Genomic DNA, 19382 nt, shown 5'->3' with positions numbered 1-19382 from the left:
TGTTATTATGTGATATCAGAGGAGAGAACTACAACTCCCAGCATGTCCACTGTTATTATGTGATATCAGAGGAGAGAACTACAACTCCCAGCATGTCCAGACTGTTATTATGTAATATCAGAGGAGAGAACTACAACTCCCAGCATGTCCAGACTGTTATTATGTGATATCAGGAGAGAACTACAACTCCCAGCATGTCCAGACTGTTATTATGTGATATCAGGGGAGAGAACTACAACTCCCAGCATGTCCATACTGTTATTATGTGATATCAGAGGAGAGAACTACAACTCCCAGCATGTCCAGACTGTTATTATGTGATATCAGAGGAGAGAACTACAACTCCCAGCATGTCCAGACTGTTATTATGTGATATCAGAGGAGAGAACTACAACTCCCAGCATCCCTCTGGCTCCAGCTCTCTCACAGCTGCTGACAACTTATAAAACCGAGGAAAAAGAGAATCCCCCTCTTCAACTTCAAATAAAGTCACGCCCCTCATGTCACATGACCATGATCACAGGTCCTTCATCCACCACTTCCTCTCCATCGCTTAGCCCCGCCCCCCTCACGTGACGTCACCACAGGTCCTTCATCCACCCCCGTCCTCTCTCCCGCTGCCCCCAGGATGTCCCCGGACAGGACTGATGTGACTACAGGACTATTACACATCACCCTGGAGATCATCCGCCTGCTGACCGGAGAGGTGACTCCTCTAGATTTCTATCATCTTTATTGGATTATAGGGAAGAGAAGACATGATAGGAAGGATCAGCCCCAATATGGGCAGTTACCATGGCAACCAATGGGCCAATAGGAATGTTATAGGAAGGATCCGCCCCAATATGGGCAGTTACCATGGCAACCAATAGGAATGTTATAGGAAGGATCAGCTCCAATGTGGGCAGTTACCATGGCAACCAATGGGCCAATAGGAATGTTATAGGAAGGATCAGCCCCAATATGGGCATTTACCATTGGAACCAATGGGCCAATAGAAAGGATCAGCCCCAATATGGGCAGTTACCATGGGAACCAAAGGGCCAATAGGAATGTTATAGGAAGGATCAGCCCCAATATGGGCAGTTACCATGGGAACCAATGGGCCAATAGGAATGTTATAGGAAGGATCAGCCCCAATATGGGCAGTTACCATGGGAACCAATGGGCCAATAGGAATGTTATAGGATCAGCCCCAATATGGGCAGTTACCATGGAAACCAATGGGCCAATAGGAATGTTATAGGAAGGATCAGCCCCAATATGGGCAGTTACCATGGCAACCAATGGGCCAATAGGAATGTTATAGGATCAGCCCCAATATGGGCAGTTACCATGGCAACCAATGGGCCAATAGGAATGTTATAGGATCAGCCCCAATATGGGCAGTTACCATGGGAACCAATCGGCCAATAGGAATGTTATAGGAGCAATAGAGGAGGATTCTTTACTGTAAGAGCAGTGAGACTATGGGGTTCTCCTCCAGAAGAAGGTGTCATGGGGAAATACAAGAGATCAGGAGGGGCCCGATGACTTTCTTCAGTGTAATAATATCACAGGTTATAGTCATAGATTCTGGAGATGGTCGGTGATCCCGGGATTTATACTGATCACCAGATTTGTGTCTCTCTCCATACACAGGATTATACCATAGTGAGGAAGACATCGGGGGAGTCCGGAGGATGGAGCAGGGGCCCGAACCCCATCACAGACCCTCCACCTCACTCCATGATACATGAGAGGAACAACAAGAAGATCCTAGAACTCATCAACAAGATGATGGAGCTGCTGACTGGAGAGGTGACCCTGCTGGGACATTATACAGTAATGGAGGGGTCTGGTGATGATTAGAGAGGTGACCCTGCTGGACATTATACAGTAATGGAGGGGTCTGGTGATGATTAGAGAGGTGACACTGCTGGGACATTATACAGTAATGGAGGGGTCTGGTGATGACTGTAGAGGTGACACTGCTGGGACATTATACAGTAATGGAGGGGTCTGGTGATGACTGGAGAGGTGACACTGCTGGGACATTATACAGTAATGGAGGGGTCTGGTGATGACTGGAGAGGTGACACTGCTGGGACATTATATAGTAATGGAGGAGTCTGGTGATGATTAGAGAGGTGACACTGCTGGGACATTATACAGTAATGGAGGGGTCTGGTGATGACTGGAGAGGTGACACTGCTGGGACATTATACAGTAATGGAGGGGTCTGGTGATGACTGGAGAGGTGACACTGCTGGGACATTATATAGTAATGGAGGAGTCTGGTGATGATTAGAGAGGTGACACTGCTGGGACATTATACAGTAATGGAGGGGTCTGGTGATGACTGGAGAGGTGACACTGCTGGGAATGCTGGGACATTATACAGTAATGGAGAGGTCTGGTGATGACTGGAGAGGTGACACTGCTGGGACATTATACAGTAATGGAGGGGTCTGGTGATGACTGGAGAGGTGACACTGCTGGGAAATTATACAGTAATGGAGTGGTCTGGTGATTAGAGAGGTGACACTGCTGGGACATTATACAGTAATGGAGGGGTCTGGTGATTAGAGAGGTGACACTGCTGGGACATTATACAGTAATGGAGGGGTCTGGTGATGACTGGAGAGGTGACACTGCTGGGACATTATACAGTAATGGAGGGGTCTGGTGATGACTGGAGAGGTGACACTGCTGGGACAATATACAGTAATGGAGGGGTCTGGTGATGATTAGAGAGGTGACACTGCTGGGACATTATACAGTAATGGAGGAGTCTGGTGATGATTAGAGAGGTGACACTGCTGGGACATTATACAGTAATGGAGGGGTCTGGTGATGACTGGAGAGGTGACACTGCTGGACATTATATAGTAATGGAGGGGTCTGGTGGTGACTGGCGAGGTGACACTGCTGGACATTATATAGTAATGGAGGGGTCTGGTGATGACTGGAGAGGTGACACTGCTGGGACATTATACAGTAGTAATGGAGGGGTCTGGTGATGATTAGAGAGGTGACACTGCTGAGACATACAGTAATGGAGGGGTCTGGTGATGATTGGAGAGGTGACACTGCTGGGACATTATATAGTAATGGAGGGGTCTGGTGATGACTGGAGAAGTGACACTGCTGGGACATTATACAGTAATGGAGGGGTCTGGTGATGACTGGAGAAGTGACACTGCTGGGACATTATACAGTAATGGAGGGGTCTGGTGATGATTAGAGAGGTGACACTGCTGGGACATTATACAGTAATGGAGGGGTCTGGTGATGACTGGAGAGGTGACACTGCTGGACATTATACAGTAATGGAGGGGTCTGGTGATGATTGGAGAGGTGACCCTGCTGGGACATTATACAGTAATGGAGGGGTCTGGTGATGATTAGAGAGGTGACACTGCTGGAACATTATACAGTAATGGAGGGGTCTGGTGATGACTGGAGAGGTGACACTTCTGGGACATTATACAGTAATGGAGGGGTCTGGTGATGATTAGAGAGGTGACCCTGCTGGGACATTATACAGTAATGGAGGGGTCTGGTGATGACTGGAGAGGTGACACTGCTGGGACATTATACAGTAATGGAGGGGTCTGGTGATGACTGGAGAGGTGACACTTCTGGGACATTATACAGTAATGGAGGGGTCTGGTGATGATTAGAGAGGTGACCCTGCTGGGACATTATACAGTAATGGAGGGGTCTGGTGATGACTGGAGAGGTGACACTGCTGGACATTATACAGTAATGGAGGGGTCTGGTGATGACTGGAGAGGTGACACTGCTGGACATTATACAGTAATGGAGGGGTCTGGTGATGACTGGAGAGGTGACACTGCTGGACATTATACAGTAATGGAGGGGTCTGGTGATGACTGGAGAGGTGACACTGCTGGACATTATACAGTAATGGAGGGGTCTGGTGATGATTAGAGAGGTGACCCTGCTGGGACATTATACAGTAACGGAGGGGTCTGGTGATGACTGCAGAGGTGACACTGCTGGGACATTATACAGTAATGGAGGGGTCTGGTGATGATTAGAGAGGTGACCCTGCTGGGACATTATACAGTAATGGAGGGGTCTGGTGATGACTGGAGAGGTGACACTGCTGGGACATTATACAGTAATGGAGGGGTCTGGTGATGACTGGAGAGGTGACACTGCTGGGACATTATACAGTAATGGAGGGGTCTGGTGATGACTGGAGAGGTGACACTGTTGGGACATTATACAGTAATGGAGGGATCTGGAGATGATTAGAGAGGTGACACTGCTGGGACATTATACAGTAATGGAGGGGTCTGGTGATGACTGGAGAGGTGACACTGCTGGGACATTATACAGTAATGGAGGGGTCTGGTGATGATTAGAGAGGTGTCACTGCTGAGACATTATACAGTAATGGAGGAGTCTGGTGATGACTGGAGAGGTGACACTGCTGGGACATTATACAGTAATGGAGGGGTCTGGTGAGGATTGGAGAGGTGACCCTGCTGGGACATTATACAGTAATGGAGGGGTCTGGTGATTAGAGAGGTGACACTGCTGGGACATTGTACAGTAATGGAGGGGTCTGGTGATGATTAGAGAGGTGACACTGCTGGGACATTGTACAGTAATGGAGGGGTCTGGTGATGATTAGAGAGGTGACACTGCTGGGACATTGTACAGTAATGGAGAGGTCTGGTGATGATTAGAGAGGTGACACTGCTGGGACATTGTACAGTAATGGAGAGGTCTGGTGATGACTGGAGAGGTGACACTGCTGGGACATTATACAGTAATGGAGGGGTCTGGTGATGATTAGAGAGGTGACACTGCAGGGACATTATACAGTAATGGAGGGGTCGGGGTGATGACTGGAGAGGTGACACTGCTGGGACATTATACAGTAATGGAGGGGTCTGGTGATGATTAGAGAGGTGACACTGCAGGGACATTATACAGTAATGGAGGGGTCTGGTGATGATTAGAGAGGTGACACTGCTGGGACATTATACAGTAATGGAGGGGTCTGGTGATGACTGGAGAGGTGACACTGCTGGGACATTATACAGTAATGGAGGGGTCTGGTGATGATTAGAGAGGTTACACTGCTGGGATATTATACAGTAATGGAGGGGTCTGGTGATGATTAGAGAGGTGACACTGCTGGGACATTATACAGTAATGGAGGGGTCTGGTGATGATTAGAGAGGTGACACTGCTGGGACATTATACAGTAATGGAGGGGTCTGGTGATGATTAGAGAGGTGACACTGCAGGGACATTATACAGTAATGGAGGGGTCGGGGTGATGACTGGAGAGGTGACACTGCTGGGACATTATACAGTAATGGAGGGGTCTGGTGATGATTAGAGAGGTGACACTGCAGGGACATTATACAGTAATGGAGGGGTCTGGTGATGATTAGAGAGGTGACACTGCTGGGACATTATACAGTAATGGAGGGGTCTGGTGATGACTGGAGAGGTGACACTGCTGGGACATTATACAGTAATGGAGGGGTCTGGTGATGATTAGAGAGGTGACACTGCTGGGATATTATACAGTAATGGAGGGGTCTGGTGATGATTAGAGAGGTGACACTGCTGGGACATTATACAGTAATGGAGGGGTCTGGTGATGATTAGAGAGGTGACACTGCTGGGACATTATACAGTAATGGAGGGGTCTGATGATGATTAGAGAGGTGACACTGCTGGACATTATACAGTAATGGAGGGTCTGGTGATGATTAGAGAGGTGACACTGCAGGGACATTATACAGTAATGGAGGGGTCTGGTGATGACGGTATCATTATGTGTCAGGTTCCTATAAGGTGTCAGGATGTGGCGGTCTATTTCTCCATGGAGGAGTGGGAGTATGTAGAAGGACACAAGGATCTGTACCAGGACATTATGGAGGACCCCCGGCCCCTCACATCACCAGGTAAGTGTCACTCATTATAACTTGCACCAACTTCTGATCTTGTGATTGGTCATATAACGCACTGTAATACTACTGTCATGTAGTGTATGAGGTCTGCAGCACTGTGCCTTCTGCACGACTCTTTATTGGTACTTACATGGCAGGCTTGGAGGTCTTCATAAGACCCGTGGCTGCCGCGGCCATGTAAACCCATTGACATGGGGGTAACAGAGCCCCACAGATCCATTACGTGCCGCAGTTGTGATTTCACCGTAGTATGTAATGGGTTTACCTGCAGCCTAGCCTAAGGCCCCTTAGTGACTGCTGTAAAAACACATATGGGGAGACTTCATGTTCTGACGCTGCCATGAGCAATTCTGCACCCTCTAGCCTCCAGAATGGTCATTTACTAATGGTACTGACCTGAAACCATGATGTCCCCGGCCAGGACAATACACCAATACACCCACAATGCTTTATGGAAAGAACGACAAGAAATCCTGGTTAAGTGAAGACACGCTGTCCTCCTATCTTGTGATGGCGGCTGCTGCACTCTCCCTCACCATTCAGCCGGAGCACTCGGTCTCCTCCAGATGACACTGTCGCTGATCCATTGCTCGTGCCGGCTGTTGAGTACAAGACCTTGGCTGCAGTGGTCACCACTCTCATCGCTCTGGGTTTTTAGCTCACCCTGGAGGCCTCCATTGATGAACGGCCCTCTCTCCTACAGCAGCTACAACCCCTGTGGATCATCAGGTGAGGACTGTGAAGCAGGATACTACCGACACACACAACCGTTATTGATCTCATATGGAGAAAATTATCACCATTGGGCAAAACTGGACGACCTAAAAACTTGTTCCAGGAGACACAATCTGAGGATCATCGCCCTGTCGGAGGATGTCACAGCTCCTGATCTTCACCTAATGTAAAGTAGAGCTGCCAGAGGCCCTGAGCTTACATTACCCCTGCAGGGTGGTAGAGCCCACAGAGAAGGTCCTGAATACCCCAATTAATGGAAGGCATTGGGATGAATCACCCCCGGCAACTCATCATGAAGTTTCTGGACTCTCATGTCCAATATCTTGCTAAGAAAGCTTTTAACTATGTAAACTGCGATTGTAGTGGGGGCGCCCTACTAGACTTAATATTAACAGACCTGACCAGAGGGGGCGCCCTACTAGACTTAATATTAACAGACCTGACCAGAGGGGGCGCCCTACTAGACTTAATATTATCCAACAGACCTGACCAGAGGGGGCGCCCTACTAGACTTAATATTATCCAACAGACCTGACCAGAGGGGGCGCCCTACTAGACTTAATATTAACAGACCTGACCAGAAGGGGCGCCCTACTAGACTTAATATTAACCAACAGACCTGACCAGAGGGGGCGCCCTACTAGACTTAATATTAACAGACCTGACCAGAGGGGGCGCCCTACTAGACTTAATATTAACCGACAGACCTGACCAGAGGGGGCGTCCTACTAGACTTAATATTAACAGACCTGACCAGAGGGGGCGCCCTACTAGACTTAATATTAACCAACAGACCTGACCAGAGGGGGCGCCCTACTAGACTTAATATTAACAGACCTGACCAGAAGGGGTGCCCTACTAGACTTAATATTAACAGACCTGACCAGAGGGGGCGCCCTACTAGACTTAATATTAACAGACCTGACCAGAGGGGGCGCCCTACTAGACTTAATATTAACCAACAGACCTGACCAGAGGGGGCGTCCTACTAGACTTAATATTAACCAACAGACCTGACCAGAGGGGGCGCTCTACTAGACTTAATATTATCAGACCTGACCAGAGGGGGCGCCCTACTAGACTTAATATTAACAGACCTGACCAGAGGGGGCGCCCTACTAGACTTAATATTAACCAACAGACCTGACCAGAGAGGGCGCCCTACTAGACTTAATATTAACCAACAGACCTGACCAGAGGGGGCGCCGTACTAGACTTAATATTATCCAACAGACCTGACCAGAGAGGGCGCCCTACTAGACTTAATATTATCCAACAGACCTTACCAGAGGGGGCGCCCTACTAGACTTAATATTAACAGACCTGACCAGAGGGGACGCCCTACTAGACTTAATATTATCCAACAGACCTGACCAGAGGGGGCGCCCTACTAGACTTAATATTAACAGACCTGACCAGAGGGGGCGCCCTACTAGACTTAATATTAACCAACAGACCTGACCAGAGGGGGCGCCCTACTAGACTTAATATTAACCAACAGACCTGACCAGAGGGGGCGCCCTACTAGACTTAATATTATCCAACAGACCTTACCAGAGGGGGCGCCCTACTAGACTTAATATTAACCAACAGACCTGACCAGAGGGGGCGCCCTACTAGACTTAATATTAACCAACAGACCTGACCAGAGGGGGCGTCCTACTAGACTTAATATTATCCAACAGACCTGACCAGAGGGGGCGCCCTACTAGACTTAATATTAACAGACCTGACCAGAGGGGGCGCCCTACTAGACTTAATATTAACCAACAGACCTGACCAGAGGGGGCGCCCTACTAGACTTAATATTAACAGACCTGACCAGAGGGGGCGCCCTACTAGACTTAATATTAACCAACAGACCTGACCAGAGGGGGCGCCCTACTAGACTTAATATTAACCTACAGACCTGACCAGAGGGGGCGCCCTACTAGACTTAATATTATCCAACAGACCTGACCAGAGGGGGCGCCCTACTAGACTTAATATTAACCAACAGACCTTACCAGAGGGGGCGCCCTACTAGACTTAATATTAACCAACAGACCTGACCAGAGGGGGCGCCCTACTAGACTTAATATTAACCAACAGACCTGACCAGAGGGGGCGCCCTACTAGACTTAATATTATCCAACAGACCTGACCAGAGGGGGCGCCCTACTAGACTTAATATTACCCAACAGACCTGACCAGAGGGGGCGCCCTACTAGACTTAATATTATCCAACAGACCTGACCAGAGGGGGCGCCCTACTAGACTTAATATTATCCAACAGACCTGACCAGAGGGGGCGCCCTACTAGACTTAATATTATCCAACAGTCCTGACCAGAGGGGGCGCCATACATTTTATGATATAATGAGTGATGTCATTACAAAGGACAACAAACAAGCCCCATACTAGTCTGTGGATGAAAATATAAAAGAGTTATGATTTTTAGAAGGCGAGGAGGAAAAAATGAAAACGTAAAAATTAAATTGTCTGAGTCCTTAACCCCTTCCCGCAGAATGTCATATATAAACGCGGGTTGTGCAGTGCGTTCGCGCATCCCGGCGTTTATAAATGACATTCAGTTAACCCGGCGATGCGCAGCATCGCACGGGTTAACTGGCAGAAGTCCCGCTGTTTCCAGCAGGGGACAACTTCTGCTTCACCCCCAGGACCATCCATTGATGGTCCTGGTCAGCGATCGCTGTGATTGGTCCCTGTGTACAGGGTACATTCACATGGGCGAGGCTTTTACAGTGGGTTTCTCGCATCTTGAGATGCAGCAAATTTTGCGCCGGGAAACTCGCTGTAATCCCCCGCCCATGTGACTGTACCCTAAAAACACTACACTACACTAACACAAAATAAAATAAAAAGTTAAAAACACTACATATACACATACCCCTACACAGCCCCCCTCCCCAATAAGAACGTCCGGTACATCACTGTTTCCAAAGCAGAGCCTCCAGCTGTTGAAAAACAACAACTCCCAGTATTGCCGGACAGCCGTTGACTGTCCACGCATGCTGGGAGTTTTGCAACAGCTGGAGGCACCCTGTTTGGGAATCACTGGCGTAGAATACCCCTATGTCCACCCCTATGCAAATCCCTAATTCAGGCCTCAAATGCGCACAGCGCTCTCACTTTGGAGCCCTGTCGTATTTCAAGGCAACAGTTTAGGGCCACATATGGGGTATCGCCGTACTCGGGAGAAATTGCGTTACAAGGTTTGGGGGGCTTTTTCTTCTTTAACCCTTCATGAAAAGGAAATGTTGGGGTCTACACCAGAATGTTAGTGTAAAAAAATTAAATTTTTTACACTAACATGCTGATGTTGCCCTATACTTTACATTTTCACAAGAGGTAAAAGGGAAAAAAGCCCCCCAAAATTTGTAATGCAATTTCTCCCGAGTACGGAGATACCCCATATGTGGGCGTAAAGTCCTCTGGGGGCGCACAACAAGGCCCAGAAGGGAGAGTGCACCATGTACATTTGAGGTGATTTGCACAGGGGTGGCTGATTGTTACAGCGGTTTTGACAAACGCAAAAAAAAAAAAAACGCATGTGACCCCATTTCGGAAACGACACCCCTCACGGAATGTAATGAGGGGTGCAGTGAGAATTTACCCCCCACAGGTGTCTGACGGATCTTTGGAACAGTGGTCCGTGAAAATGAAAACTTGTACAGCCCACTGTTCCAAAGATCTGTCAGACACCAGTGGGGGGCAAATGCTCACTGTACCCCTTGTTACGTTCCTCAAGGGGTCTCGTTTCCAAAATGGTATGCCATGTGTTTTTTTTTTGCTGTTCTGGCACCATAGGGGCTTCCTAAATGCGATATGCCCCCCGAGCAAAATTTGCTCTCAAAAAGCCAAATATGACTCCTTCTCTTCTGAGCATTGTAGTTCGCCCATAGTGCACTTCAGGTCAACTTATGGGGTACCTCCATACTCAGAAGAGAAGGGGTTACAAATATTGGGGGGTATTTCCTGCTATTAACCCTTGGAAAAATGTGAAATTTGGGGGGGAAACACACATTTTAGTGAAAAAAAATATTATTTTTTTTACATATGCAAAAGTCGTGAAACACCTGTGGGGTATTAAGGCTCACTTTATTCCTTGTTATGTTCCTCAAGGGGTCTAGTTTCCAAAATGGTATGCCATGTGAGGGTTTTTTGCTGTTCTGGCACCATAGGGGCTTCCTAAATGCAACATGCCCCCCAAAAACCATTTCAGAAAAACGTACTCTCCAAAATCCCCTTGTCGCTCCTTCGCTTCTGAGCCCTCTACTGCGCCCGCCGAACACTTTACATAGACATATGAGGTATGTGCTTACTCGAGAGAAATCAGGCTACAAATAGAAGTATACTTTTTCTCCTTTTACCCCTTGTAAAAATTCAAAAATTGGGTCTACAAGAACATGAGAGTGTAAAAAATGAAGATTGTGAATTTTCTCCTTCACTTTGCTTCTATTCCTGTGAAACACCTAAAGGGTTAAAATGATGACTGAATGTCATTTTGAATACTTTGGGGGGTGCAGTTTTTATAATGGGGTCATTTATGGGGTATTTCTAATATGAAGACCCTTCAAATCCACTTCAAACCTGAACTGGTCCCTGAAAAATAGTGAGTTTGAAAATTTTGTGAAAAATTGGAAAATTGCTGCTGAACTTTGAAGCCTCTGGTGTCTCCAAAAGTAAAAACTCGTCACTTTTATGATGCAAACATAAAGTAGACATATTGTATATGTGAATAAAAAATTTTTTTATTTGTAATATACATTTTCCTTACAAGCAGAGAGCTTCAAAGTTAGAAAAATGCAAAATTTTCAAATTTTTCATCAAATTTTAGGATTTTTCACATGGAAAGGATGCAAGTTACCACAAAAATTTACCACCATGTTAAAGTAGAATATGTCACAAAAAAACAATCTCGGAATCAGAATGATAACTAAAAGCATCAGAGTTATTAATGTTTAAAGTGACAGTGGTCAGATGTGCAAAAAACGCTCTGGTCCTTAAGGCCAAAATGGGCTTGGTCCTGAAGGGGTTAAGGCCAAAATGGGCTGAGTCCTTAAGGGGTTAAAAAGCTATAGAGAAAAATGTAAAATATGTAAAAAACAGATAAAACCCCGCAAAAACTAGAGACAGAAAGACTCATTGCCAAAGAGAGTAAAACTAACCCCAAAATGTTCTTTAACTATATAAATAGCAAAAAGGTAAAAAATGAAAGCGTAGGCCCTTTTAAAAATGATAATGAGGAAATTATAAACGGGGATCAGGAAAAAGCAAATATATTAAACAAATTCTTCTCCACTGTGTTCACCAAGGAAAATGAAATGACGGGTGAAATACAGCAAGATAAGGTAAACTCCCCAGTACAGGTCACCTGTCTAACCCAGGAAGAAGTACAGGTCACCTGTCTAACCCAGGAAGAAGTACAGGTCACCTGTCTAACCAAGGAAGAAGTACAGGTCACCTGTCTAACCCAGGAAGAAGTACAGGTCACCTGTCTAACCCAGGAAGAAGTACAGTGCCGCCTACAAAATCAAAATAGACAAATCACAAGGTCCAGATGGCATTCACCCCCGTGTTCTAAAGGAATTAAGTAATGTAATAGAAAGACCCATATTTTTTTTTTTTTTTAAATGTAGATTTTTATTACATTTTTCACAAAAGGAATACAAACAAGTAAAAGTCGGGGAGACAATCCCCAGTAGCAGGCATTACACGTCACGAGATAGAGCAGGACACATCGTACAAGTAATGCATCATTGTGGTAAAATAAGAACCAAGGAACCGTATATCAGTTCTACACATCATTTAAAACAAAAAAAAGGGAGGGGGGGAGGGAAAAGGAAGTTGGGGGGGGGGGGAGACAGGGAATCTGTCCCATCGGTCCCATACTGAGAGAAACTGTGGGATGGTGTTATTCAGGGAAGCAGTGATAGACTCTAGGGAGCGAATTTCCCGAACTCGGGCTAGGAGTTCACCCTCAGGAGGGGGGGGTGGCCTGTTTCCAATGCTTAGCAATGAGAGGGCAATATGCAGAAATAATTTAAAGGGTCCTTTGGCCAAGGTTTTAGTGGATAAGTGCAGTAAGAAGACTAAGGGATCCAAGGACACCCTAGCTCCCAGAACCTCCCAAAGCAAATCTTGCACCTTCACCCAAAATGGGGTGATCAATGGGCACGTCCAGAATATGTGGTATGTATCACCCAACCCTACACCGCATCTCCAACATTGTTGGGGGATATCAGGATTCAGCATATTAAGCAGGACAGGGGTGTGTTACCAGCCCATGAGCATCTTAAACTGTGTCTCTTTATACGCCGTACAGATGGAGGCCCGAGAGGCCCTATCCCAGATCACACGCCACTGAGGAAGTGAAATGGTAGTATCAAGGACTTCCTCCCAACACCTCATATAGCTATGCGAAGGGGGGGCACCATCCAAAGGGGAATTTAAAAGGGAATAGATACTCGAAAGTAGTCCCCTCGTCTGAGGCCCACTCCTACACAACTGCTCAAAGCTCGTGGGGAGTGACACAGTCAGTGAGCCCCGCTGCGAATACAGATAATGCCTCAGCTGTGTATAGTGGGCCATTTCAGAAGCAGGGAGGTCCGAGCGATACTTCAAGTCTTCAAAGGATAAGAGAACACAAGTGACAGGATTCACTACATCAGCCCAACAAAATAGACCCACTCCCCCACCATTCGCGAGGTACCTCCCAGAGGAAAGGCTGGGTGATAGAGGAAGGATTGCATTGGAGAGGAGGAGGAGAGGAGGAGGAATCGCCTAGAGCAGTAAGTCCAGACAAAGCGAGTGAATGACATAGGGCCCAGTAGGGGATGCATAGGGGACAGGAGAGGGAAGGACCAGAGAAAAGCATTGGGATGTATCGGTGCCAGCCACAGTTTTTGGAGTTGCATCCATTTACTATAAGCCCGGTGGGTAGACCATGCGGCTAGGTGACGTAGGTGTGCTGCCCAATAATACTTTGTGACATCAGGCACTCCCAGACCCCCCGAAAATCGATTCGCCATCATCACGGACAGAGGAAGTCTATGCCTTTTTAGCGTCCCATATAAACCTAAAAATAGCCGACTGAAACTATCTCAACACCACCAGTGGGACCCGTACCGGCAACGTCTCAAAAAAATAGAGCAGCTTGGGGAGAATAGTGTAACCACCATTTTTCTAACAGTGCACGTAGCTCTCGGAACAGGGAGGGGAAGTTAACAGAGTATAGAGAGGAATAGCTAGGAGAGAGGGAGACTCCCAGATATTTAATAGTAGAGGAAGACCAGGGAAAGGAGTAGTTAGAACGTAGGTGGGACACCAGAGATGGTGGGAGATTGACAGGCATAGCTTCAGACTTAGAGAGGTTGACTTTATAGCCCGAGATTAGTCCATATTCATGCAAGAGTTTGTACAGAGAAGGTAAAGACAAAAGAGGGTTAGTGAGGGTAAGTAAGACATCATCCGCAAATAGACAGATCTTAAAAGCACTCCCATGTAAAGTGACGCCAGAGATGTCCGCGTTCTCCCTGATCAGGGCCGCCAGCGGCTCTATGCAAAGTGTAAAAATCAATGGGGACAACGGACAGCCCTGCCTAGTACCGTTATAGAGAGTAAAATGGGGAGAGGAGTCAGATGGGAGTTTAAGAGAAGCGGTGGGAGAGGAGTAGAGACCCCGCATAGCTGAAATGAAGTTACCCATGATTCCAAATTTCTGAAGGGTGGCAAACATGAAAGGCCAGCCCAGCCTATCAAAAGCCTTTTCAGCATCTAAACTTAAAAGTAAGGCCTGTTCTGATCTCTTATTGAGAAGATCAATAAGGTTGGCCACCCTTCTCGTGTTATCGCCTCCCTGACGACAGGGGATAAAACCAACTTGGTCTTTGTGAATGAGAGTGGGAAGAAAACTACAAAGACGGGCCGCCAAGATCTTAGAAAATTAGTTTCAGGTCGGAATTCAGCAGGCCTATAGGCCTATAACTAGAGCAGTCATGGGTGTCTTTGTTAGGTCTAGGGATCAGGGTAATTAAGGAGTGTTTGAAGGACTGTGGGATCTCCTCCCCTTTCAGAAAAGAGTTAAATAGGGGGACCAGCTTAGGCAGAAGGACTGACGAATAGGTTTTATAGTACAAATAGGTAAACCCGTCAGGATCCGGTGAGCGCCCCGTCGGTAGAGATTTGAGAACCTCGGTAAGTTCCTCAAATGTAACGGGAGCATTCAGGGACTCCCTGCCAGCGGCAGAGAGGGCCGGAAGGCTACATCTTGAGAGAAAGAATTCTAATGCCACAGCACGCTCACCCGGGTCCGATGTGAGGGAAGAGAATAGAGTTTGGAGTAGTAGCCATAGAGGAGGCGAGAAATGGAGTCAGGATGGTACTGAAGAGTTCCCTCCGCGTCCCTCAGGGCCGAAGGAGTCTGAGCAGCCGCACGCTCCCTTAAGCGCCTAGCTAGCATCGTGTGCCCTTTATTGCCTTTTTCATAAAACCGCTGTTTAGCATAAAGCAGCTGGCGCTCCACTTTATGGAGAGCCAAATCTCCCAGCTGAGATCGTGCGGCTACTAAGTGGCTCAAAATCGTGAGGGTAGGGGCAGTCAGCATAAGAGTTTCCAAAGCAGAGATTTGCTCCCTGAGTTCCCGGGAGCGGATCAGGGCATCTCGTTTTAATCTAGAGACCAAGGCTATACAATGGCCACGGACCACTGCCTTGTGAGCCTCCCACAAAACAGCCGGTGAGGACACCGACACCGAGTGGCAGCGACGTGGAGAAGAGACAAAAGGGGAAAAGGATACAAGAACAGGGCCGTGGTCTGACCAGGAGATAGGTTCCATAGAGGCGGTCGAGAGCATACGTACCATCGGGAGATTACCAAAAAAATAATCTATACGCGTATGGAGTCTATGCGGGAGCAAGTAAAAAGAAAAGGAGCGATCCGAGGGGTGATTAATACGCCACAGGTCATAAAGCGCCGCCGAGCGGACTAATCTCCGAAAATGCGTAGAGAGCCGCAGCTGGGGAGGGGGTACCCAGGAGCCCCCTAGAGAGTGACGGTCGGCCGAAGGCGAAAAAACTAAGTTAAAAAACCCTCCCAATAGCCAGGCCGAGGGCAGATATGTTTATAAACGCTTCAGAACTTGATGAAGAAAGGGGATCTATGCCGAATTAGGGGCATACACATTACAAAGAAGAAGAGGTTCACCCCCCAGGGAGCCACTTAGAATAACAAACCTACCGGACGGATCCACATATGAGGAAGAGACTTGCAGGAGACCGTTTCGGGATATTAAAATGGCCGCTACCTTCCTATCAGTGGAAGCTAAAAATGCTTGGGGATAGAGGTGATGCAGAAACTGAAAAGTGCCCGTCCTGTCAAAGTGCGTCTCCTGAACAAAGACTATGTCAGCTTTGAGGGCTACCAGCTCTCACTGCAGGAGACGCCTTTTAGTGGAGGTGTTAAGACCCTTCACATTCAAAGAGACGCACTTAGCCATGAGGGGTTCAAAGTAGTGTAGGACAGGTGCAATATATAGTACTCACTCAGACCCGGAGACAAGTCATGAAAGGGCCAGCCGAAGACTGATGAACGTCATGATTCCGTATCGGACCTAGAAGAGGAGAGAATAGAAAGAAAAAGAACAGACAACCGAAAGAACAAACCAAACAGGAGACAAGGGAAACACATGGGGAGCCAACAAACTGTTACAAAAGGGTAAATAGATAAAACACACAATGCCATAAACAAATCAATGGCACAAAAGGCCAGAGTGGAGACCAATGTGGGGAACAATAACTGCAAGAATAAAACTATTTGTGTCATACAGTCATGGACCATGGCCTCTGAGGGGGGAAGTGGAAGAACGCACCCAAGATGACCAATAAAGAGATCTAAAGTCCCACCCACAAGCCATGCTTAAGAACAGCCCTAAATATACTTCCCATCAGGTATAAGAAACTAATCCAACAACAGTAAACCCAACCACAAGAAGAAAAGAAAGCAATGCTCAAGATATGAAGGCGTAGATAAATGTCCCGTCATCAAGCAAACAGTCCCAGCAGCAATCTTCGCCAGAGGCCTCACAGTGAGAGGCGGTTAGGGCCCAAAGGGCCAGGTGAAATGGTAGCCCCACCGCGGCCAGCATGCTTCCCTCGTACTGGCTGCAACACTGGCGGCAGAGAAGGTGGTGGAGGTATCAGACCCCAGTCCTGAAGCCGGGGCGTAGAAACATCCAAGGCGGCACAGAGATCCTGCAAATCAGCATAGGTGCAAAGAACAGCAGAGCGTCCATCTTTTCTAGCTTGTAGAGCAAACGGGAAGGACCACTTGTAAGGTATCTGTGCAGCACGAAGAGTAGACAAAAGTGGTTGGAGCAACCGCCGTTTACGCAGGGTAATCCAGGAGAGGTCCTGGAAAAGCTGGATAGGTACCCCATCAAAGTCAAAAGTCTTTAAAGAGCGAGACTTTATCCTCTCTTTCAGTTGGAAATCAGTTACACAACACACCGCATCCTGAGGAGGGCCATTCACCGGGCGAGGACGTAAGACTCCTTGTGCACGATCCAGCTTAATTTTGTTAGAAGGGGGTTCCCCCAGAATCATATTAAAGATAGCCTCGAGTGTTATATGCAGATCTTCCACCTGGGTCGCCTCCGGGAGACCACGTACTCAGATGTTGTTGTTCCTTCCCCGGTTGTCAAGGTCCTCCACGTGAGAATGGAGGTCGTTAAGGAAGTCATTCTGAGCAGACATAGTCCCTTGAATCTTTCCAATGTAGGACCTTGTGGAGTCATGGGCCTCCTCTAAGTCGCCCACTCTCTGTGAGGCATGTTGTAGGTCCTGGCGCATCTGGGCAATTTCAGCTCGGCAGGCATCTTTAACCTCTGCAATAAGCACTTTAAAGTCTTCCTTAGAAGGGAGTTGAGAAAGCAATTGGCTAAAGTCCATGACAGGCAATGCAGAAGCTGGTATCCCCGAGCACTCCAAATCCATGCCCAATTCAGCGTCCCATCCAGAACGGCCAGGCCCCAGCCAGGGTGGTCCCGGAGAGCCCAGCAGCGGGGAGGGGCCCCTCAGGGTTACCATCCCAGGGGGTCCCCCAGATGGCTGATGAGGGGAGACGGGTCTCTGCGGCATAGTTTAAAAAAAAAACACCCATTAACCCCTTCCTTATTAAAAGTTTAAATCACATCCCTTTTCCCAAATTCCATATAAAAAAAAGATGTAACCATAATAAAAATAAACATATGTGGTATCGCCATCTGCGTAAATGTCCGAACTATAAAAAATATATCATTAATTAAACTGCACGGTCAATGACGTATGTGGAAAAAAATTCCAAAGTAGCGTATTTTTGGTCACTTTTTATATAATGAAAAAATGAATAAAAAGCAATCAAAAAACCTGATCAATACAAAAATGATACCGCTAAAAACTTCAGATGGTGGCGCAAAAAATTAGCCCTCATACCGGCCCATATGCGGTTTTAAACGTATTAATTTTTGTGCATGTAGTTATGATTTTTTCCAGAAGTACGACAAAATCACCTATATAAGTCGGGGATCATTTAAGAGTTATTTACATGCACAGGATCCCCCGGCAGTTTTTAAAACCCTGGCCCCAGGTCTCCTGGCCCTCCTCGTCTTGCCCCCATGACCCGGCCTCATTCAGAATCCTTCGGTCCCTTTATTTTCCCATGTAATGTGGATTTATACTGAAACTGATTACAGAAAACTGATCGCTGGATTTTATCCTTTACTAGCTGAGTATCCGGTGTTGTCCGGTGTTTCCTTCCTAATCCTTGTTGGGGAGGAAAATCAACAAAGGAGGAAGCTTTTGACTTCATATCCCATCCTCATATATCGTTGTCATATCCCAACCTCATATCCCGTCCTTATATCTCAACCTCATATCCTGTCCTCAGCCGTTGGCTGTCCAGGCATGCTGGGTGTTGTAGTTTTGCAACATCTGGAGGTCCGCAGGTTGAAGACCACTGGTATAGGAAGTTATACTCACCTGTCCCCGCCGCTCCGAACCATCACCACTCGTCACCGCTGCCCTGGATGTCACCCTCCATCGCTGTCTCCGCGTCCCCGAGGTGTCCCCGATGCTCCGGGAAGGCCTCTGCTTCCCCGGCATCTGCGCTCTCACGTCGCCGCCATCACGTCGCTACGCACGCCGCTCCTATTGGATGATGGCGTGATGATGACGATGGAGAGCGCCGACGATGCAGGGGATCCTGAGGAGGACGCGCCGGAGCCCCGAGGACAGGTAAGTGATCGTCAGCGGACCACACGGGGCACCGTAAACGGCTATCCGATGGCAGCTGAAGTAGTCTGCGCTGCCAGATAGCTGTTTATGCGATGGCCCCGACATACAAAAGCATTGTATGTTGATGCTGCCTCTGAGAGTGATCGCATTTTGAAATTATCGTATTTCGGGGCCATCGTAGGTCGAGGGGGTCCCTGTACTTGCTCCCTATAGCCCAATGCGCGGCGTAATGCTGTAGCGGAATGATCATACGCCGCACATTGGGCTATAGGGAGCAAGTACTAGCAGAAAGAGAGCAAGTACTGGCTGTCCGCATCACCGGAGTGTTTAGATGAGCGGGCGCCGTTCTCCTGCAGTACAGTAATAAGGGCTCTCAATGCTGGGAACTGTGGACCAATCACACAGGGTCCCCAGCACTGACATACAGGGG

At 47.6% G+C, this 19382-nt stretch overlaps 1 protein-coding gene across 3 annotated transcripts in view; it reads left to right on the top strand.

Annotated features, from left to right (window-relative positions):
• Window positions 1-562: 562 nt before the first annotated feature.
• Window positions 563-19382, top strand: part of LOC130299397 (zinc finger protein 391-like) — a 24179-nt gene continuing 5359 nt past the window's right edge. Inside the window, exons 1-3 of one of the 3 annotated variants that reach the window (XM_056551447.1) lie at window positions 563-706; window positions 1642-1800; window positions 5819-5939. In XM_056551447.1, the coding sequence (XP_056407422.1) occupies window positions 629-706; window positions 1642-1800; window positions 5819-5939 (358 nt within the window). In that variant the 5' untranslated portion in view covers window positions 563-628. Of the gene's footprint in view, window positions 707-1153; window positions 1560-1641; window positions 1801-5818; window positions 5940-19382 lie in introns of those variants that run through there. The other 2 variants (XM_056551448.1, XM_056551445.1) reach the window with 2 other exon arrangements.

The sequence above is a fragment of the Hyla sarda genome, chromosome 1 (genome assembly GCF_029499605.1).
Source record: "Hyla sarda isolate aHylSar1 chromosome 1, aHylSar1.hap1, whole genome shotgun sequence".
NCBI classification, from domain to species: Eukaryota; Metazoa; Chordata; class Amphibia; order Anura; family Hylidae; genus Hyla; species Hyla sarda.
The sequence above is the reverse complement of the archived record's forward strand: the minus strand, read 5'-3'. Positions and strand labels throughout refer to the sequence as shown.